General features: G+C 46.2%; 1 protein-coding gene across 1 annotated transcript in view; it reads right to left on the reverse strand.

Moving 5' to 3' along the window:
• Positions 1-577: 577 nt before the first annotated feature.
• The window catches only part of cysltr1 (cysteinyl leukotriene receptor 1), a 56,377-nt gene continuing 31,750 nt past the window's right edge, over positions 578-25,204 (reverse strand). Inside the window, exons 3-4 of the mRNA XM_071399855.1 lie at positions 3,705-3,890; positions 578-3,473 (exon numbers count right to left, since the gene is read on the reverse strand). Of these exons, the coding sequence (XP_071255956.1) occupies positions 2,706-3,473; positions 3,705-3,890 (954 nt within the window). The 3' untranslated portion in view covers positions 578-2,705. The remainder of the gene's footprint in view (positions 3,474-3,704; positions 3,891-25,204) is intronic.

A 25,204-nucleotide genomic window follows, 5' to 3' on the forward strand; every position in this document is an offset into this window, starting at 1 on the left:
GTATCTGGCTGGATGACTACAGGAGAGATTATACAATGTATCTGGCTGGATGACTACAGGAGAGATTATACAATGTATCTGGCTGGAAGACTACAGGAGCGAGAAATATGGATGAGCTGTTCTCAATGGAAGATATTCTTTCTCTGCAAAATGTGACTGTGAGTATGTCATATTCATCAAACTCGGTGGAAATGACTTAGGCCACACAAAGGGGACAGCCCTGGTGCATCAGATGAGAGCTGATTTGGAGGTAGTCATCAGAATGTCCCCCGGGAGAACGGTGGTCAACTCTGACATCACACAGTGGAGGAGTTGGATGTTCCAGTGGGAGGAGACCAGGCTGGTACACAGCAAGTCACCAAGCAATGATGCTGATATTGTTATTTGAACCTGGTGCAGTGTGTGGAGTCCCCTGGTGCAGTGTGTGGAGTCCCCTGGTGCAGTGTGTGGAGTCCCCTGACTATGTTTTACTTGCGGATAGCGATTTCAGATTTTCTGTGAACACACTGAAAAGTAATTTGACACCTATGTTGATCAGTCAGCACACATTTGGATTATAAATGTCAAGACGGCAGGAGAGGGAGTTTATGCCGGAGCTGGCATTTATTCGACAAATGTTTGAAACAGCAATACTGTCAGTCTGGTAAGCATGCACAACTGAGGTTCGGTTTCCATGTGCGTTTGGGGTTCTTAACTATATGTGGATCAACATCGCTAATTTACTGTATCTCAACAAATCAATTTGTTTTCTCGGCTATGGTTTGTGTTGTGGTCTTGGTTCTTCTTAGTCGAGGAAATGTAGCATAGCTTACTGCAATGCTAGTCCTGTCTGACATTACCCTAGCTTGATCAGTGCAATGCAAATAAACGTGATGAGTATGGCAGTTTCCCAAAGTTTGGTGGTTTTAGACTTAACGTAACTAACATTAACTAAATAGTTATGTTTTGTGTAAGAAAGTATGATATATTGTCGTGCATGAACGGGCCATACACGTTAGCTAAAGTTAAGTCTTACGTTGGCTAAGGTTACTTAGCTAGCTAAAGTTAATTGGCTATCATAGCAGCCAAGGACATTAGCTAGTTTATTTGTGCATCTTTGTTTGTGCTCTGGTTACATGTAAGTGTCTAGATCAGCAGTTTACACATGATGATTTAGCTAGCTAGCTAGCATTCCTTACTTATTGTTTAGCTACCTAGCCAATACTTAGCTCTCACTTGACTGGTATAACATTATGTTAGCTAGCTAGCTAGCTAATCAAAACAAAAACACATTCATCGGCTAGCTACATTTATTTGCCTCTTTGTTTGCTAGCTAGCTTTCAGCTGACTGGTGATAGCTAGCTACAGAGGCTAGCTGCTGGACTTTGTACAAGCAAGCTAATGTTAGCTAGGTAGCATTAGCTATTTAGCTACCTAGCTAATCAAAATATCTCTTTAAATGTATTGATTAACCTCTGCTATATGGTGGTATCGAAGCTATCTATATACAGTAGTCTTGGTTTGTTCCATACACTTCTTATGACTGACAGGATGGTGAAAGCAGCTGTATTGTTACCAAGCAACCGACCCAGTGTTAGAACTCTGAGTTTCAGCTAAAAAATATGTTAGTATTGTCAAAAATGCTACCAAAAGGTAGCACATTGTTGTTTCTTAACGGACAGAAATGTGCACGTGAGGCCGATTTGAAATGATAAATTTAACAAAAACTGTTGCACCTACAAACTTAGTCAATCAGCCATTTTTTAAGTCCAACGGTCACTTTATGGAGGGTATAGCCTTGTTTTAATCCGCCATCTAGAATTTGACCTAGGTAGGCGAAAGAAAACACGCTTCACCATCTGGCAGTCCGACGGACGAATCTGGGTTTGGCGGATGCCAGGAGAACGCTACCTGCCCCAATGCATAGTGCCAACTGTAAAGTTTGGTGGAGGAGGAATAATTTGTTGTTTTTCATGGTTCGGGCTAGACCACCTAGTTCCAGCAAAGGAAATCTTAACGCTACAGCATACAATTACATTCTAGACAATTCTGTGCTTCCAACTTAGTTTGGGGAAGGCCCTTTCCTGTTTCAGCATGACAATGCCCCAGTGCACAAAGCGAGGCCCATACAGAAATGGTTTGTTGAGATCAGTGTGGAAGAACTTGATTGGCCTGCACAGAGTCCTGAACTCAACCCCATCGAATATCTTTGGGATGAATTAGAACGCTGACTGCGAGCCAGCAGTAATAGCCCAACATCAGTGACCAACCTCACTAATGCTCTTGTGGCTGAATGGAAGCAATGTTCTAGTGGAAAGATTTTCCAGAAGAGTTGAGGCCAATATTGCAGCGAAGGGGAACCAACTCCATATGCATTGTGCATACGGGCTTTGTCATGCTGAAACAGGAAACTGTTGCCACAAAGTTGGAACTACAGAATGGTGTAGAATATCATTGTATGCTGTAGCGTTAAGATTTCCCTTTACTAGAACTAAGGGGCCTAGCCCAAACCATGAAAAACAGAGCTTGGCATTGTGCATGGTGATCTTAGGCTTGTGTGCGTGTCTCTCTCTCTCTCTCTCTCTCTCTCTCTCTCTCTCTCTCTCTCTCTCTCTCTCTCTCTCTCTCTCTCTCTCTCTCTCTCTCTCTCTCTCTCTCTCTCTCTCGCTCTCTCTCTCGCGCGCTCTCTCGTGCGCTCTCGCTCTCTCTCTCACTCTCTCTCTCTGTCACTCAAAGCGTGTTCCCCTCCCTAACTGTGGCTGTGCCCCTGTCTCTGTGGCCGGTTGTCTCGGTGGCCTGCTAGTGGACCTGAAGGTTGACAGGCGTCGTCTGAAGCCCTCTCCAGAGAAGAAGTAGAGCAGGGGGTCGAAGCAGGAGTTGGAGGCAGCCAGACAGAGTGTCACCACCACACTCTTCTGCATGTACACCAGCTCCGAACAGGAAGTGGCAGTCTGGGACAGGAAGCTGAGGTGGATGGAGCGTTGGACGTGGTACGGCATGAAGCACAGTAGGAATGCCAGCATCACTATGACAATCATTCTGATGGCCTTAGACCCTGCCCCCTTCTGGCGCTGCGCAGTGTGTTTCCGTGACAGCAGGGCCCGGATAATCCCGGCATAGCACAGCAGGATGACCAAGAAAGGAAGCACGAAGCCCACGGCCAATGAGAAGTAGTTGAGCATGATGAGCTTGCTAAGCCCGCCCCCTGTGCTGCGCTCTGGAGGCTCGAAGCACTTGGTCTTATTGGTGGCTGGGTCGAGATGCTGACCAGTCATGAGGAAGGGGGAGGAGACAGTGCAGATGAACACCCAGATACAGACACACACCAGACGGGCGCGACGCTCTGAGACCAGGCGCAGGTTCTGCACGGGGAACACGATGGCGAGGAAGCGTGTGACGGACATGGCGGTCATGAAGAACACGCTGCAGTAGAGGTTCACGTAGAGGGCATAGGACGAAACCCTGCACAGGAAGTCTCCCAGGTTCCACTGACCCTGAGGGAGAGGGTCAAAAACAACAATAATCTATTTTAATAGCATCTCAAAGACCTGGATTCATTCAAAGGTGCGACAATGTGCCTTTTAAAAGGCAATTTCCCCCGAAGTAAATTAGCTGTAAAAATCAAGTGAAATGCGCTTGTTGACAACTCACCTTTGATTGAATTTGTCCAAAATGCTGTTACAGAGCACAACCCCCCCGAAAACAAGAAGTAGAAATAGTCCTACCTTATTAACGTAGTAGAGGACCCGTAGCGGCAGCGTGGAGACACACAGCAGGTCGGACACGGCCAGGTTCAACATGTAGATGTGGAACGCAGAACGCTGACGGAACGTTTTAACCAGAACCAGCAGGGCGAAACCATTACCGGCCAGGCCGAACACCGTGATGATAGAGTACACCGTAGAGTACACCTGGAGAGACAAACACCTGGTTACAGACAGTAGAATGCACCTGGAGAGACAAACACCTGGTTACAGACAGTAGAATGCACCTGGAGAGACAAACACCTGGTTACAGACAGTAGAATGCACCTGGAGAGACAAACACCTGGTTACAGACAGTAGAATGCACCTGGAGAGACAAACACCTGGTTACAGACAGTAGAATGCACCTGGAGAGACAAACACCTGGTTACAGACAGTAGAATGCACCTGGAGAGACAAACACCTGGTTACAGACAGTAGAATGCACCTGGAGAGACAAACACCTGGTTACATACAGTAGAATGCACCTGGAGAGACAAACACCTGGTTACAGACAGTAGAATGCACCTGGAGAGACAAACACCTGGTTACAGACAGTAGAGTACACCTGGAGAGACAAACACCTGGTTACAGACAGTAGAATGCACCTGGAGAGACAAACACCTGGTTACAGACAGTAGAGTACACCTGGAGAGACAAACACCTGGTTACAGACAGTAGAGTACACCTGGAGAGACAAACACCTGGTTACAGACAGTAGAATGCACCTGGAGAGACAAACACCTGGTTACAGACAGTAGAGTACACCTGGAAAGACAAACACCTGGTTACAGACAGTAGAGTACACCTGGAGAGACAAACACCTGGTTACAGACAGTAGAATGCACCTGTTAAAACATAGAAAACCTGGTTACACACAGACAGTAGAATACACCTGGCAACACACAGATACACCTGGTTACAGACAGTAGAGTACACCTGGAGAGACAAACACCTGGTTACAGACAGTAGAATGCACCTGGAGAGACAAACACCTGGTTACAGACAGTAGAATGCACCTGGAGAGACAAACACCTGGTTACAGACAGTAGAGTACACCTGGGAACACACAGATACACCTGGTTACAGACAGACAGTAGAATACACCTGGGAACACACAGATACACCTGGTTACAGACAGACAGTAGAATACACCTGGCAACACACAGATACACCTGGTTACAGACAGACAGTAGAATACACCTGGCAACACACAGATACACCTGGTTACAGACAGACAGTAGAATACACCTGGCAACACACAGATACACCTGGTTACAGACAGACAGTAGAATACACCTGGCAACACACAGATACACCTGGTTACAGACAGACAGTAGAATACACCTGGCAACACACAGATACACCTGGTTACAGACAGACAGTAGAATACACCTGGCAACACACAGATACACCTGGTTACAGACAGACAGTAGAATACACCTGGCAACACACAGATACACCTGGGTACAGACAGACAGTAGAATACACCTGGCAACACACAGATACACCTGGTTACAGACAGACAGTAGAATACACCTGGCAACACACAGATACACCTGGTTACAGACAGACAGTAGAATACACCTGGCAACACACAGATACACCTGGTTACAGACAGACAGTAGAATACACCTGGCAACACACAGATACACCTGGTTACAGACAGACAGTAGACTACACCTGGCAACACACAGATACACCTGGTTACAGACAGACGGTAGAATAGCCCTGGTAACACATTGATACATCTGGTTACAGACAGACAGTAGAATGAATACACCTGGTAACACATTGATACATCTGGTTACAGACAGACAGTAAAATACACCTGGTAACACATAGATACACCTGGTTACAGACAGACAGTAGAATACACCTGTTAACACATTGCATAGGACATCATGTTACACAATACATTTATGCCATGTTCAGAAATGCCTCCAAAATATCTGGAGAAATTGCAGAGAGCCACGTCAAATAACAGAAATACTCATCATAAACTTTGATGAAAGATACATGTTTTACATTGAATTGTTCTTAATGCAACCGCTGTGTCAGATTTAAAAAAAACGTTACGTAAAAAGCACACCATGCAATAATCTGAGACGTCGCTCAGATAAAAACAACATTTCTCCGCCATGTTGGAGTCAACAGAAATACGAAATTACATCATAAATGTTCCCTTACCTTTGATCATCTTCATCAGAATGGACTCCCAGGAATCCTAGTTCCACAATAAATCGTTGTTTTGTTCGATAATGTCCATTACTTATGTCTAAGTAGCTACTTTTGCTAGCATGTTTAGTGCACATGTCCAAACGCTCGCGCAGATGCAGGCAAACTCGGACGAAAACTTCAAAAAGTTATATAACAGGGCCTCCCGGGTGGCGCAGTGGTCTAGGGCACTGCATCGCAGCGCTAGCTGTGCCACCAGAGTCTCTGGGTTCGCGCCCAGGCTCTGTCGCAGCCGGCCGCGACCGGGAGGTCCGTGGGGCGACGCACAATTGGCCTAGCGTCGTCCGGGTTAGGGAGGGTTTGGCCGGTAGGGATATCCTTGTCTCATCGCGCTCCAGCGACTCCTGTGGCGGGCCGGGCGCAGTGCGCGCTAGCCAAGGGGGCCAGGTGCACGGTGTTTCCTCCAACACATTGGTGTGGCTGGCTTCCGGGTTGGAGGCGCGCTGTGTTAAGAAGCAGTGCGGCTTGGTTGGGTTGTGCTTCGGAGGACGCATGGCTTTCGACCTTCGTCTCTCCCGAGCCCGTACGGGAGTTGTAGCGATGAGACAAGATAGTAATTACTAGCGATTGGATACCACGAAAATTGGGGAGAAAAGGGGGTAAAATTCAAAAAAATTGGTTGAATAAACTGGTCAAACTAAGTAGAGAATCAATCTTCAGGATGTTGTTATCATATATGTCCAATAACGTTCCAACCGGAGCATTCCTTCATGTCTGTAGAAGTTATGGAACGCAAGGCGATATCAGGAGGAAAGCGCATGACCAGGAACTGGCGTTCTGCCAGACCAATGACTGAAACACCTCCCATCCGGCCCCACATCACATTAGAGGCTTCATTCCACGTTCTACAGACTGTTGACATCTAGTGGAAGGCGTAGGAAGTGCAAACAGATCCATATCTCACAGGGAATTGAATCGGCGATGAGTTGAACATTGACCTGTCTCAGAATTCTCACTTCCTGTTTGGATTTTTTCTCAGGTTTTTGCCTGCCATATGAGTTATGTTATACTCACAGACAACATTCAAACAGTTTTAGAAACTTCAGAGTGTGTTATATCCAATAGTAATAATAATATGCATATATTAGCATCTGGGACAGAGTAGGAGGCAGTTCACTATGGGCACGCAATTCATACAAAAGTGAAAATGCTGCCCCCTATCATAAAGAAGTTAATCTTTTTTTAACTGCATTGTTGGTTAGGGGCTCGTTGGTAAGCATTTCACTGTAAGGTCTACACCTGTCGTATACGGCACATGTGACTAATACAATTTGATTTGATTTGAATACACCTGGTAACACATACAATAGATACACCTACAGAATGTAGTTACACCTGGTAACACATACAGTAGATTCACCTCGTTATAGAATGGAAATGTATCCTGTTGTCTCCCCAATTTCATGGTATCCAATTGGTAGTTACTGTCTTGTCTCATCGCTGCAACTCCCATACGGACTCGGGAGAGGTGAAGGTCGAGAGCCGTGTTTTCTCCGAAATATAACCCAACCAAGCCACTCTGCTTCTTGACACAATGCCCACTTAACCCGGTAGCCAGCCGCACCAATGTGTCAGAGGAAACACTGTACACCTGGCGACCGTGTCAGCATGCATTGCGCCCGGCAACCCACAGGAGTCGCTAGTGCGTGATGGGACAAGGACATCCCTGCTGGCCAAACCCTTCCCTAACCCGGAGGACGCTGGGTCAATTGTGCACCGCCCCATGGGTCTCCCAGGCACGACCAACTGCGCCAGAGCCTGGACTCGAACCCTGAATCTCTAGTGGCACAGCTGTACTGCCTTAGACCACTGCGCCACTCGGGAGATAGTATGTAAAAACACCTGGTAACGCATACAGTACATACACATGGTTACAGACAGAATGTAGAATACACCTGGTAAAAAAAAAATTAGCCTTATTTTACCAGGTCATTTGACTGAGAGCATTCTCATTTGCAGCAACAACCTTGGGAATAGTTACAGGGTAGATGGGTATGAATGAGTCAATTGGAAGTTGGGGATGATTAGGTGGCCATGATTGTATGAGGGCCAGATTGAGAATTTAGCCAGGACACCGGGGACACACCTGCTCTTACAATAAGCGCCATGGGAAGTTGTGACCACAGACAGTGAGGTCACCCGCATAACGTCCCATCCGAAAGACATCGCCCTACACAGGGTAAGCCCTGTGATATGTTTCTTTAGACCAGAGGAAAGAGTACCTACTATTCGCCCTTCGAGACCACTTCCAGCAGCATCTGGTCTCCCATTCCACATGCTGAGCACTTATTGGCTGCTTTTCCTTCACTCTGCGGTCCACCTCATCCCAAACCATTTCAATTGGATTGAGGTCGGGTGATTGTGGAGGCCAAGTCATCTGATTCAGCACTCCATCACTCTCCTTCTTGGTCAAATAGCCCTTACAGAGCCTAGAGGTGTGTTTTGGGTCATCGTCCTGTTGAAAAACAAATGACAATCCCACTTAGCTCAAACCAGATGGGATGGCGTATCACTGCAAAATGCTGTGGTAGCCATGCTGGTTAAGTGTGCCTTGAATTCTAAATAAATCACCAACTGTGTCACCAGCAAAGCACCCCCACACCATCACACCTCCTACTCCATGCTTCATGTTGGGATCCACACATGTTGAGATCATCCATTCACCTACTCTGTGTCTCACAAAGACACGACAGTTGGAACCAAAAATCGCAAATTTGGACTCATCAGACCAAAGGACAGATTTACACTCGTCTAATGTCCATTGTTTGTGTTTCTTAGCCCAAGAAAGTCTCTTCTTCTTATTAGTGTCCTTTAGTAGTGGTTTCTTTGCAGCAATTCGACCATGAAGTCCTGATTCACCCAGTCTCCTCTGAACAGTTGATGTTGAGATGTGTCTGTTACTTCAACTCTGTGAAACATTTATTTGGGCTGCAATCTGAGGTGCAGTTAACTATAATGAACTTATCCTCTGCAGCAAAGGTAACTTTTGATGTCTTCACTATTATTCTACAATGTAGAAAATAGTAAAAATAAAGAAAAAACATTCAATGAGTAGGTGTGTCCAAACTTTTGACTGACACGTCGGTGAGTAAATACTCCTCTACCCTCCTTTCTATTGGTGAACGTACAAATCACTGGAGAACAAACTGGATGAGATCCATTCTTATCAACGGTACGTGAAGAACTGATATATTTCTCTGAGTCGTGGCTGATCAAGGACATGGATAATATACATCTAGCTGGACGGAAGCCTCGGGTAAGCTCAAGGGGGAGGTGTGTGTCACGCCCTGACCGTAGAGATCATTTTTATGTCTCTATTTTGGTTGGTCAGGGCGTGAGTTTGGGTGGGCATTCTATGTCTGGTGTTCTATGTTGTCTATTTATTTGTGTTTGGCCGTGTGTGGTTCTCAATCAGAGGCAGCTGTCTATCGTTGTCTGTGATTGAGAACCATATTTAGGTAGCCTGTTTTCCCACTTTGAGTTGTGGGTGATTGTTTCCTGTTTAGTGTTTGTTTCACCTTTCAGGACTGTTCGTTTGTTGTTTTTTTGTTTTTTTGTTGTTTTGTCAAGTGTTTCGTATTTTATTTAAAAAAAATATGAACACTTACCACACTGCACCTTGGTCCTCTTCTCCTTCTCCCGACGAAAATTGTTACACAACCACCCACCAACAAAGGACCAAGCAGCGTGGGAACATGGACTCCTGGACATGGGAGGACATTTTGGACGGCAAAGGACCATGGGCACAGTCGGGAGAGTATCGGCGTCCTAAAAAAGGAGCTGGATGCAGCTAGAGTGGAGCGGTGCCACTACGAGGTAACGGGCACGAGAGGCAGCCCCAGACATTTTTTTGGGGAGGGGGCACACAGGGAGATTGGCGGACTCAGGTAGGAGACCTGAGCCAACTCCCCGTGCTTACCGTGGCGAGAGAGTGACTGGGCAGGCACCGTGTTATGCGGTGAAGCGCACGGTGTCCCCAGTGCGCACGCATAGCCTGGTGCGTTACATCGCAGCTCCTCGAATCGGCCAGGCTAGAGTGGGCATCGAGCCAGGAGGGCTGATGACGGCTCAGCGCTTCTGGTCTCCAGTGCGTCTCCTCGGCCCGGGGTATCCTGCACCAGCCCTACGCACGGTGTCCCCGGTTCACCAGCACAGCCCAGTACGGCCTGTTCCAACTCCCCGCACTTGCCGGGCTACAGGGGGTATCCAGCCAGGACGAGTTGTGCAGGCTCTTTGTTCGAGACCTCCAGTGCGCCTCCACGGCACAGTGTATCCGGTGCCTCGGCCAAGGACAAGGCCTCCTGCATGTCTCCCCAGCCTGGTGAGTCCTGTGCCTGTGCTAAGCCCTAACCCTCCTGCATGTCTCCCCAGCCTGGTGAGTCCTGTGCCTTCTCCCAGAGCCAGGCCTCCTGTGTGTCTCTCCACTCCAGTGATGATCCAGGGCACGAAGCCTCCAGTGATGATCCATGGCACAAAGCCTCCAGTGATGATCCATGGCACGAAGCCTCCAGTGATGATCCAGGGCACGAAGCCTCCAGTGATGATCCATGGCACAAAGCCTCCAGTGATGATCCATGGCACGAAACCTCCAGTGAGGAGTTATGGCACGAGGTCCCCAACGAAGGACGTCAGTCCGGAGCCTCCAGCGTCGCCCTCTAGTCCGGAGCCTCCAGCGCAGAGTCTCCCTCCTGTCCGGAGCAGCCAGAGTCTCCCTCCTGTCCGGAGCAGCCAGAGTCTCCCTCCTGTCCGGAGCAGCCAGAGTCTCCCTCCTGTCCGGGGCCCGCTGCGAGGGTCCCCGGTCCGGGGTCGGCGGTTTTCTCCTTCTCCCGACGAAAATCGTTACAGTGTGTGTATCTTTGTTAACAACAGTTAGTGCACAATCTCTAAAGAAGTCTCAAGGTTCTCCTCGCCTGAGTCAGAATACCTCATGAAAAGCTGTAGATCATATTATTTAGCAAGAGAGTTTTTATCTATATTTTTCATAGCTATTTATTTACCACCACTAACCGATGCTGGCACTAGGACCACACTCAACAAGCTGTATAAGGCCATAAGCAAACTAATAAAAGCTCATTCAGAGGTGGCACTCCTAGTGGCTGGTGATTTTATTCTGTTTTACCTCATTTGAACAAGCATGTCACCTCTAGATCACCTTTACTCCACACACAGATATGCTCTGCATTTCACATATCTGTCTATAGCTCTATACTCCTTATTCCCGCTCACAACCAAAGACTCAAACAGGAAGTACCAGTGACGCGCTCAATAAGGTAGAGATCTGATTAAGCGGATGCTTAAGATTGTTTCCCTAGCACAGACTTTAATATGTGCCGGGATTCATCCGAAGGCATTGAGGAGTTTACCACATCAGTCACCGGCTTAATTTGTATTTGTATTTATTATGGATCCCCATAAGATCCCCATTACTCTTCCTGGGGTCCAGCAAAATTAAAGTAGTTTTTCAAAACTTTACAGTACATTCTGTACTGCCAGCTGCATACCACCCTGCATACCACTGCTGGCTTGCTTCTGAAGCTAAGCAGGGTTGGTCCTGGTCAGTCCCTGGATGGGAGACCAGATGCTGCTGGAAGTGGTGTTGGAGGGCCAGTAGGAGGCACTATTTCCTCTGGTCTAAACAAAAATCCCAATGCCCCAGGGCAGTGATTGGGGACACTGCTCTGTGTAGGGTGCTGTCTTTCGGATGGGATGTTAAACGGGTGTCCTGACTCTCTGAGGTCATTAAAGATCCCATGGCACTTGTCGTAAGAGTAGGGGTGTTAACCCCGGTGTCCTGGCTAAATTCCCAATCTGGCCCTCAACCATCACGGTCACCTAATAATCCCCAGTTTACAATTGGCTCATTCATCCCCCTCCTCTCCCCTGTAACTATTCCCCAGGTCGTTGCTGCAAATGAGAACGTGTTCTCAGTCAACTTACCTGGTAAAATAATGGATAAAATAAAAATAAAAAAAATGCACAGATTTCATAACACACTGTGTGTCCTCTGGCCCCTACTCCACCACTACCACATATCTACAGTACAAAACGTGTGTGTATGGTGCATATGTTATTGTGTGTGTGTATACATGTGTCTGAGCCTATGTTTGTGTTGCTTCACAGTCCCTGCTGTTTATAAGGTATTTGTATCTGTTTTTTAAAATCTGATTCTACTGCTGCATCAGTTACTTGATGTGGAATAGAGTTCCATGTATTCATGTCTCTATGTAGTACTGTGTTCCTCCCATAGTCTGTTCTGGACTTGGGGACTGTGAAGAGACCTCTGGTGACATGTCTTGTGAGGTATGCAGGAGTGTCCAAGCTGTATGCCAGCGACTGAAATAGACAGCTTGGTGCATTCAACATGTCAATACCCCTCATAAATACAAGTAGTGATGAAGTCAATCTCTCCTCCACTTTGAGCCAGGAGAGATTGACATGCATATTATTAATATTAGCTCTCTTTGTACATCCAAGGGCCAGCCGTGCTGTCCTGTTCTGAGCCAATTGCAGTTTTCCTAAGTCCCTCTTTGTGACACCTGACCACATGACTGAACAGTAGTCCAGGTGCGACAAAACTAGGGCCTGTAGGACCTGCCTTGTTGATTGCGCTGTTAAGAAGGTAGAGCAACGCTTTATTATGGACAGACTTCTCCCCATTTTAGCTACTGTTGTATCAATATGTTTTGACCATGACAGTTTACAATCCAGGTTAATTCCAGGGTTACTTCAAACATGTTACCTGTTGAAATTGCTGTACAATATGATCTTGTTCCCATTTGATGCACATTCAGATGTCATAAATCAGCACTGCAGAGCTCTCCCTGTCCTCTGCCGTGCCTTGACTGTATTACTGTTGATGATATCTGGAAATGTGCATCTACACCCTGACCCATCTACTGTTGCTAGCTCCAATTCTGACTGGTGCTCTATCTGCTTCACTGATTAAAGCCTTAGTTTTCCGCACGTTAACACTAGAAGCTTATTACCTAAAATGGATCAATTGAAAGTGTGGGTTCACAGCTCCAATCCAGATGTGATGGTCATTACTGAGACGTGGTTAAGGAAAAGAGTGTTTTGAATACTGATGTTAACTAACTTTTCTGGTTATAACCTTTTTCAAAAAGACAGATCTTCCAAAGGTGGGGGAGTGGCAATCTTTACCAAGGATCAACTTCAGTGCTCGGTTGTCTCCACCAAGTCTGTCCCCAAACAATTTGATTTGCTGGTTTTAAGCATTAAACTTTCAAATAGCTCTTCGTTGACTGTTTCTGGGTGCTATCGTTCTCCATCAGCCCCGACCTGTACCCTACCTGTCCTAAGCTCTCTCCTGGCCCCTTACACTAAGTCTGAATTTGTCCTGCTAGGTGACCTAAACTGGAACATGCTTAAACCACCTGACCATGTCCTAAATCAATGGGACTCCCTAAATCTTTCTCAGATTATTACCAATCCCACAAGGTATGACTCAAACACCCAGAAAAGACTACTCTCCTCAATTGAATCCTGATAGGTATCAGTCAGGTGTTTTCTGTAATGACCTTAGAGATCACTGTTTTACAGCCTGTGTTCGTGATGGCTGCTCAGGGAATAGTCTGACATGCCCAAAGTAAACTGCCTGTTTCTCAGGCCCAGAAGCTAGGCATATAATTGGATGTATTTGATAGAAAACAGTTTGAAAACAGTTTCTAAACTGTTAAAATAATGTCTGTGAGTATAACAGAACTGATATGGCAGGCGAAAACCAGAGGAAAACCCATCTGGAAAAATCTGTTTTTTGAGCTCCTATGTTGGCCTATTGAATTTCCAACCAGAGGACCCAGATTGCAGTACCTATGGCTTCCACTGGATGTCAACAGTCTTTACAAAAGGTTTCAGGCTTGTTTTTTGATAAATGAACAAGTAGTTGTAGTTTTTCCAAGGTGTCCCTCATTAGGACTCTAGTCTTGTGGCATGCGTGAATGAGGGCGAGCACTTTGTTATTTATCTCCGGTATTGAACATACTATCCGTCTTAAATGTTATTGTTTATTTACATATTAGGGTACCTGAGGATGGATTAGAAACATTGTTTGACTTGTTTGGATGAAGTTTACAGGTAACTTTTGGGATTCCTTTGTCTGCATGTTGAACGAGTTGAACGGGTGGATTACTGAATCAAACATGCCAACTAAACAGACTTTTTTTGGGATATAAAGAATTACTTCATCGAACAAAACAATAATTTTATGTGTAGCTGGGACCCTTGGGATTGCACACAGAGGAAGATCTTCAAAAGGTAAGTGATTTATTTTATCGCTATTTGTGACTTTTGTGATGCCTCTGCTGGCCTGAAAAATATTTTTATGCGGGGTGTATGCAGGGCGCTGTCCTCAGACAATCAAATGCTATGCTTTTGCCGTAAAGCCTATTGTAAATTGGACAAAGCGGTTCGATAACCAAGATTCTAAGCTAAAGAATTATGTATGACACTTTTATTTTCATGAATGTTTTATATTAAGATTTTTGTATTTTGAATTTCGCGCTCTACAATTTCACCGGATGTTGTCATAGTGGCACGCTAGCGGGACATCAAGCCCAAAGAGGTTTTAAGTCAGGATTCCTATTTGACTCAGCCATGCCTCCTTGCCCATTCAACATTTCCTCATCTCCCACCCCTTCTAATGCGACTATCCCCAATGCTCCTCCCTCTTTTTCCCCTGCCCCACTACAAAGTTTCTCCCTGCAGGTGGTCACTGAGTCCGAGGTGCTAAAGGAGCTCCTTAAACTCCCAAAAAACATCTGGGTTAGATGGTTTAGACCCTTTCCTCTTTAATTCATATGGCTGCAATCCCTGTAACGGGATCGATATGACAACAGCCAGTGAAAGTGCAGGGCACCAAATTCAAACAACAGAAATCTCATAATTAAAATTCCTCAAACATACATGTCTCTTATACCATTTTAAAGGTAATCTTGTTGTTAATCCCACCAAAGTGTCCGATTTCAAATAGGCTTTTCAGCAAAAGCACCACAAATGATTATGTTAGGTCACCACCAACTCAAAGAAAAATTCAGCCATTTTTCCAGCCAAAGAGAGGAGCCACAAATAGCACATAGAGATAAAATGAATCACTAACCTTCTATTATCTTCATCAGATGACACTCATAGGACTTCATATTGCACAATACATATATGTCTTGTTCGATTAAGTTCATATTTATATCCAAAAACCTCCGTTTACATTGGCGCCATGTTCAGAAATGCCTCCAAAATATCCGGAGAAATTGCAGAGAGCCACGTCAAATAACAGAAATACTCATCATAAACTTTGATGAAAGATACATGTTTTACATAGAATTAAAGATACACTTGTTCTTAATGCAACCGCTGTGTCAGATTTCAAAAAGCTTTACGGCAAAACACAATATTCAATAATCTGAAAACAGCATTCAGCCACAAAAGCAAGCCATACAGTTACCCGCCCAAATTGTGCAGTCAACAAAACTCATAAAAAAAGCATTATAAATCTTCAGTTACCTTTGCTAGTCTTTGTCGGAATGCACTCTCAGGACTCCCACTTCCACAAGAAATGTTCGTTTTTTTCTGTAATGTCCATCATCTATGTCCATAATAGCTATTTTTGTCGCGTGTTTGGTATACAAATCCAACGTCAGGAAAGCGCGTTCACTAAAACCTGACGAAATGTCCAAAAGTTCCGTAACAGTCCGTAGAAACATGTCAAACGATGTGTTGAATCAATCTAATGAATAACGTTCCAACCGGAGAATTACATTGACTTCAGTTGAGCGATGGAACGGAGCTGCCTCTCACGTGAACGCGCGAGGTCAAAGCGTGGTCACCTCATGGCAGTGCTTACTCATTCCTGTCTTCTTCGGCCCCCTTCACATTAGAGTCATCAGACAAAGTTCTATTGACTGTTGACATCTAGTGGAAGCTGTAGGAAGTGAATACTCATCCATATCTCACTGTATTTTCAATGGGAGCTTGGTTGAAAATCTACCAGCCTCAGAAAAAATCCAAACAGGAAGTGGAACTTCTCAGGTTTTTGCCTGCCATATGAGTTATGTTATACTCACAGACATAATTCAAACAGTTTTAGAAACTTTTCTATCCAATACTAATAATAATATGCATATATTAGCAACTATGACTGAGGAGCAGGCCATTTACTCTGGGCACCTCTGTGCACCTTTCATCCAAGCTACTCAATACTGCCCCTGCAGCCATAAGAAGTTAATCCACCTATCGTGTCAGATTTTGAAAGTATACTTTACAGCGAAAGAAATCCAAGCTTTTGTGAGTGTAGCTGTCACGTTCCTGACCTGTTTTCTTTTGTCTTGTATTTATTTAGTTGGTCAGGGCGTGAGTTGGGTGGGTTTGTCTATGTGTGATTTTCTATGTTGGGATGTTTGTGTTCGGCCGGGTATGATTCTCAATCAGAGGCAGCTGTCAATCGTTGTCCCTGATTGAGAATCATACTTAGGCAGCCTGGGTTTCACGTGTGTTTTGTGGGTGTTTGTTCCTGTGTCAGTGTTTGTGCCACACAGGACTGTTTCGGTTTTGTCACGTTTGTTGGTTGTTTTGTATTTTGACTTTCATTAAATAATGAACACTAACCACTCTGCGTTTTGGTCCTCTCCGTCTGTCAGCGAGGACAGTCGTTACAGTAGCTTTCAATGCTACAACAGTTAGCCTTATATTAGCTTGGTCACGAAAGTCAGAAAAGCAATGAAATTAATCGCTTACCTTTGATAATCTTCAGATGTTTCCACTCATGAGACTCCCAGTTATACAACAAATGTTATTTTTGTTCGATAAATATTACTTTTATCACAAAAAAACGCGATTTGGTTTGCGCATTATGTTGATAAAACCAAAGCCGTGTTCCGTTCGACAATTACAAAAAGTATCCGTAATGGTCGTAGAAACATGTCAAATGTTTTTTATAATCAACCCTCAGGTTGTTTTTAACAAACATAATCGATAATATTTCACCCGGACCATAACCTATTCAGTAAGAGACAAAAGGAAAATGGTGAGCCCCTCTGTCGCGCAAAATGTCGCTCATTTTTCAAAATAAAAGCCTTAAACTTCTTGTCAATAGGGGGGCGCTGTTTTCACTTTGGAAAAAATCGTGCCCAAATTAAACTGCCTCGTACTCTATTCTAGATCGTACAATATGCATATTATTATTACTATTGGATAGAAAACACTCTCAAGTTTCTAAAACAGTTTGAATTATAACTGTAAGTAAAACAGAACTCATTTTGCAGCAACCTTCCAGACAGGAAGTGAAAAATCTGAAAACGATGCTCTGTTCCAGGGCCTGCCTATTCAATTGCCTTATATTTATGGATTTGCATGCACTGCATACGCCTTCCACTAGATGTCAACAGGCAGTGGAAGGTGGAATGGGGTGTCTAGCTTGATCTGAGGTCGAACAAGAGCTCTTGGAATGACGTGACCAGAATTTCCTTTGTCTACCTAGGCGCGGGAAGGACATCAACATTGGCTTCTGAAAAGCGTTCGGTATACACGGTGGATATCTCCGGCTCTGATTTTATTTGATAGATGTGATAAAAACATCATAAAGTAGTTTTTTTCAACCGAGTCTCTGTGTATCAGTTTATTCAACGTTTATTGCGACTTTTGGAATTTTCCTTTCTTTGCGTCAAGAGAAGATGGGCATGTTCGCGCCACATGGCTAGCTAAGGTTGCTAATTAAACAGGAGAAAAGGACATTCTAAAACCAACCAACAATTTATTCTGGACCTAGGACTCCTTGTACAAGATTCTGATGGCAGCTCAGCAAAAGTAAGAACAATTTATGATGTTATTTCGTATTTTTGTGGAAAATGTTGAGTCCTATTTTCTGCCCTTTTTGTGGGCGCTGTCTCGCTATAACGTAAGCTGTTTGTTATGGTAAAGTTATTTTTAAAAATCTAACACGGCGGTTGCATTAAGAACTAGTGTATCTTTCATTTGCTGTCCAACATGTATTTTTTTGTAAAGTTTATGATGAGTTCTTTGGTCAGATTAGGTGAGTGTGCAAACTAGCTCCGGACAATTTGGTGAATCGATGCTACATATTCACAATGTATAACCATGGTTTGCAGCTCAAAATATGCACATTTTCGAACAAAACATAAGTGTATTGTATAACCTGATGTTATAAGACTGTCATCTGATGAAGTTGGTCAAGGTTAGTGATTAATTTTATATCTTTTGCTGGTTTTTGCGATCGCTACCTTTTGCTGCTGATGAATGCATTTGTGTGTTTGGCTATTGTGGTAAGCTAATATAATGCTATATTGTGTTTTTCGCTGTAAAACACTTAAAAAATCTGAAATATTGGCTGGATTCACAAGATGTTTATCTTTCATTTGCTGTACACCATGTATTTTTCATAAATGTTTTATGATGAGTATTTAGGTATTTCACGTTGCTCTCTGTAATTATTCTGGCTGCTTTGGTGATATTTTTGATGGTAGCTGCAATGTAAAACTATGATTTATACCTCAAATATGCACATTTTCGAACAAAACATAAATTTATTGTATAACATGTTATAAGACTGTTGTTTCTTGGTTAGTGACTAATTATATCTCTATTTGGTCGGTTTTGTGATAGCTACCTATGCGGTAGAAAAATTGTGAAAATATGCGGTTGAGTCTTTTGCTATTGTGGTTAGCTAATAGAAATACATATTGTGTTTTCGCTGTAAAACATTTTAAAAATCGGAAATGATGGCTGGATTCACAAGATGTTTATCTTTCATTTGCTGTATTGGACTTGTGATTTCATGATATTTATATGCTATTATTTACTTGTGGCGCTATGCTAGGCTATGCTAGTCAGCGTTTACTGATGAGGATGCTCCCGGATCCGGATTGGGTGTTAAGTAAAGGTTAAACTATGTTTAAGGAGTATCTGTGTCTCTGAGGGGTCTTTGGCCTTGTTTGCTAACTACCTCTCTCAAAGAGTGCAGTGTATAAAGTCAGAACATCTGCTGTCTCAGCCACTGCCTGTCACCAAGGGAGTACCCCAAGGCTCAATCCTAGGCCCCACACTCTTCTCCATTTAAATCGACAACATAGCTCAGGCAGTAGAAAGCTCTCTCATCCATTTATATGCAGGTGATACAGTCTAGCCCCTCCCTGGATTTTGTGTTAAATGCTCTACAACAAAGCTTTCTTAGTGTCCACAAGCTTTCTCTGCCCTTAACCTTGCTCTGGACACCTCGAAAACAAAGGTTGTGTGGTTTGGTAAGAAGAATGCCCCTCTCCCCACAGGTGTGATTACTACCTCTGAGGGTTTAGAGCTTGAGGTAGTCACCTCATACACATACTTGGGAGAATGGCTAGACGGTACACTGTCCTTCTCTCAGCACATATCAAAGCTGCAGGCTAAGGTTACATCTAGACTTGGTTTCCTCTATCGTAATCGCTCCTCTTTCACCCCTGCTGCCAAACTAATCCTGATTCAGATGACCATCCTACCAATGCTAGATTACGGAGACGTAATTTATAGATCGGCAGGTATGGGTGCTCTCGAGCGACTAGATGTTCTTTACCATTCGGCCATCAGATTTGCCTCCAATGCTCCTTATAGGACACATCACTGCACTCTATACTCCTCTGTAAACTGGTCATATCAGTATACCCGTCGCAGACCCACTGGTTGATGCTTATTCATAAAACCCTCTTAGGTATCACTCCCCCCTATCTGAGATACCTACTGCAGCTGTCATCCCCTGCATACCACCCCAGGTCTGCCAGTCACATTCTGTTGAAGGTCCCCAAAGTACACACATCCCTGGGTCGCTCCTCTTTTCAGTTTGCTGCAGCTAGCGACTGGAAGAGCTGCAACAAACACTCAAACTGGACAGTTTTATCTCAATCTCTTCATTCAAAGACTCAATCATGGACACTCTTACTTACAGTTGTGGCTGCTTTGCATGATGTATTGTTGTCTCTACCTTCTTGCCGTTTGTGCTGTTGTCTGTGCCCAATAATGTTTGTACCATGTTTGGTGCTGCTACCATGTTGTGTTGCTATCATGCTGTGTTGTCATGTGTTGCTACCATGTTGTGTTGCTATCATGCTGTGTTGTCATATGTTGCTGCCTTGCTATGTCGTCATCTTAAGTCTCTCTTTATGTAGTGTTATGTTGTCTCTCTTGTTGTGATGTGTTTTTGTCCTATATTTTATTTATTGTGTCCAGAGATTTGACTCTGTATGTTGACAGCAGCATCTCTATGTTAGTGATGGCTGTTTAACAGTCTGATGGACTTGAGATAGAAGCTGTTTTTCAGTCTCTCAAGGCCCAGCTTTGATGCACCTGTACTGACCTCGCCTTCTGGATGTTAGCTGAGAGAGTAGGCAGTGGCTCGGGTGGTTGTTGTCCTTGATGATCTTCTTGGCCTTCCTGTGACATCGGGTGCTGTAGGTTTCCTGGAGGGCAGGTAGTTTTCGCCCGGTGATGCGTTGTGCAGACCGCACTACGCTCTGGAGAGCCTTGCGGTTGAGGGAGGTGCAGTTGCCGTATCAGGCGGTGATACAGTCCGACATGAAGTTCTTGATTGTGCATCTGTAAAAGTTTGTGAGTTTTAGGTGACAAGCCAAATTTCTTCAGCCTCCTGAGGTTGAAGAGGCACTGTTGCGCCTTTTTCACAACGCTGTCTATGTGGGTGGACCATTTCAGTTTGTCCGTGATGTGTACGGCGAGGATCTTAAAACTTTCCGCCTTCCCCACTACTGTCCCGTCGATGTGGATGGGGGGGGGGGGGGGGGTGCTCCCTCTGCTGTTTCCTGAAGTCCACGGCCATCTCCTTTGTTTTGTTGACGTTGAGTGAGAGGTTATTTTCCTGACACCACACTCCGAGGGCTCTCACCTCCTTCCTGTAAGCCGTCTCGTCATTGTTGGTAATCAAGCCTACCACTTTAGTGTCGTCTGCAAACTTGATGATTGAGTTGGAAGCGTGCATGGCCACGCAGTCATGGGTGAACAGGGAGTGCAGGAGAGGGCTGAGAACACACCCTTGTGTTGAGGATCAGCAGGGTGGAGATTTTGTTTCCTACCTTCACCACCTGGGGGCTGCCCTGTAGCTCAGTGCAGATGTTGCCTGTAATTGGCTGAATTCCATTGGGGTATGTGCATACGGTCACTGTGGGGACGACGTCATTGATGCACTTATTGATTATTACTGATGTGGTGTACTCCACAATGCCATCGGAAGAATCTGGGAACATATTCCAGTCTGTGCTAGCAAAACAGTCCTGTAGCTTAGCATCTGCTTCATCTGACCACTTTCTTATTGACCGAGTCACTGGTACTTACTGCTTTAGTTTTTGCTTGTAAGCAGGAATCAGGAGGATAGAGTTATGGTCAGATTTGCCAAATGGAGGGTGAAGGAGAGCTTTGTACACGTCTCAGTGTGTGGAGTAAAGGTGGTCTATAGTTGTTTTCCCTCTGGTTGCACATTTAATATGCTGATAGAAATGAGGTAAAACTGATTTGAGTTTCCCTGTATTAAAGTCTCCGGCCACAAGGAGCGCCGCCTCTGGATGAGCGTTTTCCTGTTTGCTTATGGCTGTATACAGCTCATTGAGTGCAGTCTTAGTGCCAGCATCGGTCTGCGGTGGTATATAGACAGTACGAAAAATATAGATGTAAACTCTCTTGGTGTCACGACATCCGCTGAAGTCGGCTCCTCTCCTTGTTCCGGCAGCGTTCGGTGATTGACGTCACCGACTTTCTAGCCATCGCCACTCCATTTTTCATATTTCCATTTGTTTTGTCTTGTTCCATACACACCTGGTTTTCATTCCCTAATCACACTACATGTATTTAGTCCTCTGTTCCCCTCCATGTCTTTGTGTGAAATTGTTTTATGTTTTGTGGGTATTTGGCACCAGACTTTTGTTCATGTTCCGTGTTTTGGGCACGTTTATGTACTTACGTGCTTTCGTTTTGGACCGGGAAAAAAAGTGTGCCTGTTACTACACTCTGCTCTCCTGCACCTGACATCACCTCCCGTACACACCCGTAACAGTAATTCACACCCACCATGGAGTCAGCATGAGCAGGTATCCCGGTTAGAGGAGTCGAGGAGCGCGTCCAGGAACATTCTGCTATGTTACATCATCTTGGTACCATGATGTCCAGACTATGGACCACTGGGAGAAACAGGAAGTATCTCCAGTGCCTCGACGAGCGCAACCAGGCCTCTACCTGTCCCGTCCGGAACCAGTCCCAGTGGGATGCGTCTCTCCCTTCCCAGGGAATATGATGGGACGGCAGCACAGTGCCAGGGATTCCTGTTACAACTGGACCTCTACCTGGCCACTGTGCACCCAGCTCCCTCAGGGAGGGAGAAAGTGTCTGCCCTCGTCTCATGCCTCTCAGGGAGAGCTCTGGAGTGGGCAAACGCCGTGTGGGGAGAAGGAGACGTGGCATTGGACCACTTCGAGGAGTTCACCCATCGCTTCCGGGCCGTCTTCGACCATCCGCCCGAGCGGGGGAAAGGCTCTTCCATTTGAGGTAGGGGACGAGGAGCTCCCAGGATTTCGCCCTGGAATTCCGGACCTTGGCCGCTGGAACAGGCTGGAACGACAGGGCCCTCATCGACCACTATCGGTGCAGCCTGCGCGAGGATGTCCGACGTGAGCTGGCCTGCAGGGGTGCCACCATCTCCTTTGACCAACTGGTGGATTTGTCCATCCGTTTGGATAAACTGCTGGTCACCCGCGGATGTCCAGAGGGGGCTCTGTCGGTGCCATCTTCCAGCACTCCCGCTCCGGTGCCCATGGAGTTGGGAGGGGCTGCGCGTAGGGGGGCTGGAGGAGGGGCCATCACGTGCACCATCTGTGGCCGCAGAGGGCACACTGCCGGTCGGTGCCGTGTCGGTCCCTCTGGGACCTGAGGCAACAGGCAGACCACTCTGGCGTCACCCCAGGTGAGTCTGCACCACACTCATCCACAGTCCAGAGTCCTTTTTGTACCTGTTTGTTTCCCAGAGTTTTCCCCGCATTCCCAGCATAAGGCACTCGTCGATTCAGGCGCTGCTGGGAATTTTATCGACAGAGCGTTATCCCTTAGTTTAGGGATCCCCATTATTCCTGTAGTTAGACCTTTCCCAGTTCACGCTCTGGATAGTCAACCATTAGGGTCGGGGCTAATCAGGGAAGCCACCATCTCCCTGGTCATGGAGACGCAGGGGGGTCACGAGGAGAAAATCAGTCTCTTCCTCATTGACTGTCCTGCGTTTCCCGTGGTACTAGGCCTTCCCTGGTTGGCTCATCATAACCCCACTATTTCCTGGCAACAGAGGGCTCTCACGGGGTGGTCGCGAGAGTGCTCGGGGAGGTGTGTAGGGGTTTCCGTTGGTGCTACCACAGTAGAAAGTCCAGACCAGGTCTCCACCATGCGCATCCCCACAGAATATGCCAATTTGGCTCTCGCCTTCTGTAAAAAGAAGGCGACTCAATTACCGCCTCATCGACGGGGGGATTGTGCGATAAATCTACTGGCAGACTCTGCGCTTCCCAGGAGTCACGTGTATCCCTGTCGCAAGCGGAGACGGTGGCTATGGAGACATACGTCTCTGAATCCCTGCGTCAGGGGTACATTTGGTCCTCCACTTCACCCGCCTCCTCGAGTTTCTTTTTTGTGAAGAAGAAGGATGGAGGTCTACGCCCGTGCATTGACTATAGAGGTCTCAATCAAATCACGGTGAAGTACAGTTACCCGCTACCTCTTATCGCCCCGGCGATTGAGAAACTGGATCTCAGGAGTGCGTATAACCTGGTGCGTATCCGGGAGGGATAAGAGTGGAAGACAGTATTGAGTACCACCTCAGGGCATTATGAGTACCTCGTCATGCCGTACGGGTTGATGAATGCTCCATCAGTTTTCCAAACCTTTGTTGACAAGATTTTCAGGGACCTGCACGGGCAGGGTGTAGTGGTGTATATCGATGACATTCTGATATACTCCGCTACACGTGCCGAGCATGTGTCCTTGGTGCGCAAGGTACTTGGACGACTGTTGGAGCATGACCTGTACGTCAAGGCCGAGAAATGCCTGTTCTTTCAGCAGGTCGTCTCCTTCCTAGGGTATTGCATTTCCACATCAGTGGTGGAAATGGAGAGTGACCACATTTCAGCCATGCGTAATTGGCCGACTCCCACCACGGTAAAGGAGGTGCAGCGATTTTTAGGGTTTGCCAATTACTACCGGAGATTTATCCGGAGTTTTGGTCAGGTGGCTGCTCCCATTACTTCACTGAAGGGGGGTTCCGTACGGTTGCAGTGGTCGGCTAAGGCGGACAGGGCTTTTGGGCAGCTAAGAGCTCTGTTTACTTCGGCTCCCGTGCTGGCCCATCCGGATCCCTCTTTGGCGTTCATAGTGGAGGTGGATGCGTCCGAGGCTGGGATAGGAGCCGTGCTCTCACAGCGCTCGGGTACGCCACCGAAACCCCGTCCCTGTGCTTTCTTCTCGAAGCCCCGGCGGAGCAAAACTATGATGTGGGGGACCAGGAGCTGTTGGCTGTGGTTAAAGCGTTGAAGGCGTGGAGACATTGGCTTGAGGGGGCTAAACACCCTTTCCTCATCTGGACTGACCACTGCAATATGGAGTACATCCGGGCAGCGAGGAGACTGAAATCTCGTGAGGGCAGACACACTGTATGAAGGCAGACACACTGTCCCGGCTGTATGACACAGAGGAGCGGCCCATGGATCAGACCCCCATTCTCCCGGCCTCCTGCCTGGTAGCGCCGGTCATGTGGGAGCTGGAAGCGGACATTGAGCAGGCGTTGCGTACAGAGCCCGCTCTCCTCCAGTGTCCCGTCGGGCGTATGTATGTTCCATCTGCTGTCCGTGACCAGTTGATCTATTGGGCCCACACGTCACCCTCCTCTGGCCATCGGGGGATCGGTCGGACGGTGCGCTGTCTGACTGGGAAGTACTGGTGGCCCACCTTGGCTAAGGATTTGAGGGTTTATGTTGCCTCCTGCTCGGTGTGTGCCCAGTGTAAGGCTCAGAGACACCTGCCCAGAGGTAAGCTACACCCCTTACCCGTTCAACAACGACCTTGGTCACACCTGTCGGTCGATTCTTTTAACCGATCTTCCTCTTTCACAGGGTAACGATCCTGGACGTTGTGGATCGTTTCTCTAGGTCCTGTCATCTCTTCCCTCTGCCCGGTCTTCCTACAGCCCTACAGACTGCGGAAGCCCTGTT

This window comes from Salvelinus alpinus, chromosome 4 (assembly GCF_045679555.1).
Source record: "Salvelinus alpinus chromosome 4, SLU_Salpinus.1, whole genome shotgun sequence".
Lineage (NCBI taxonomy): Eukaryota > Metazoa > Chordata > Actinopteri > Salmoniformes > Salmonidae > Salvelinus > Salvelinus alpinus.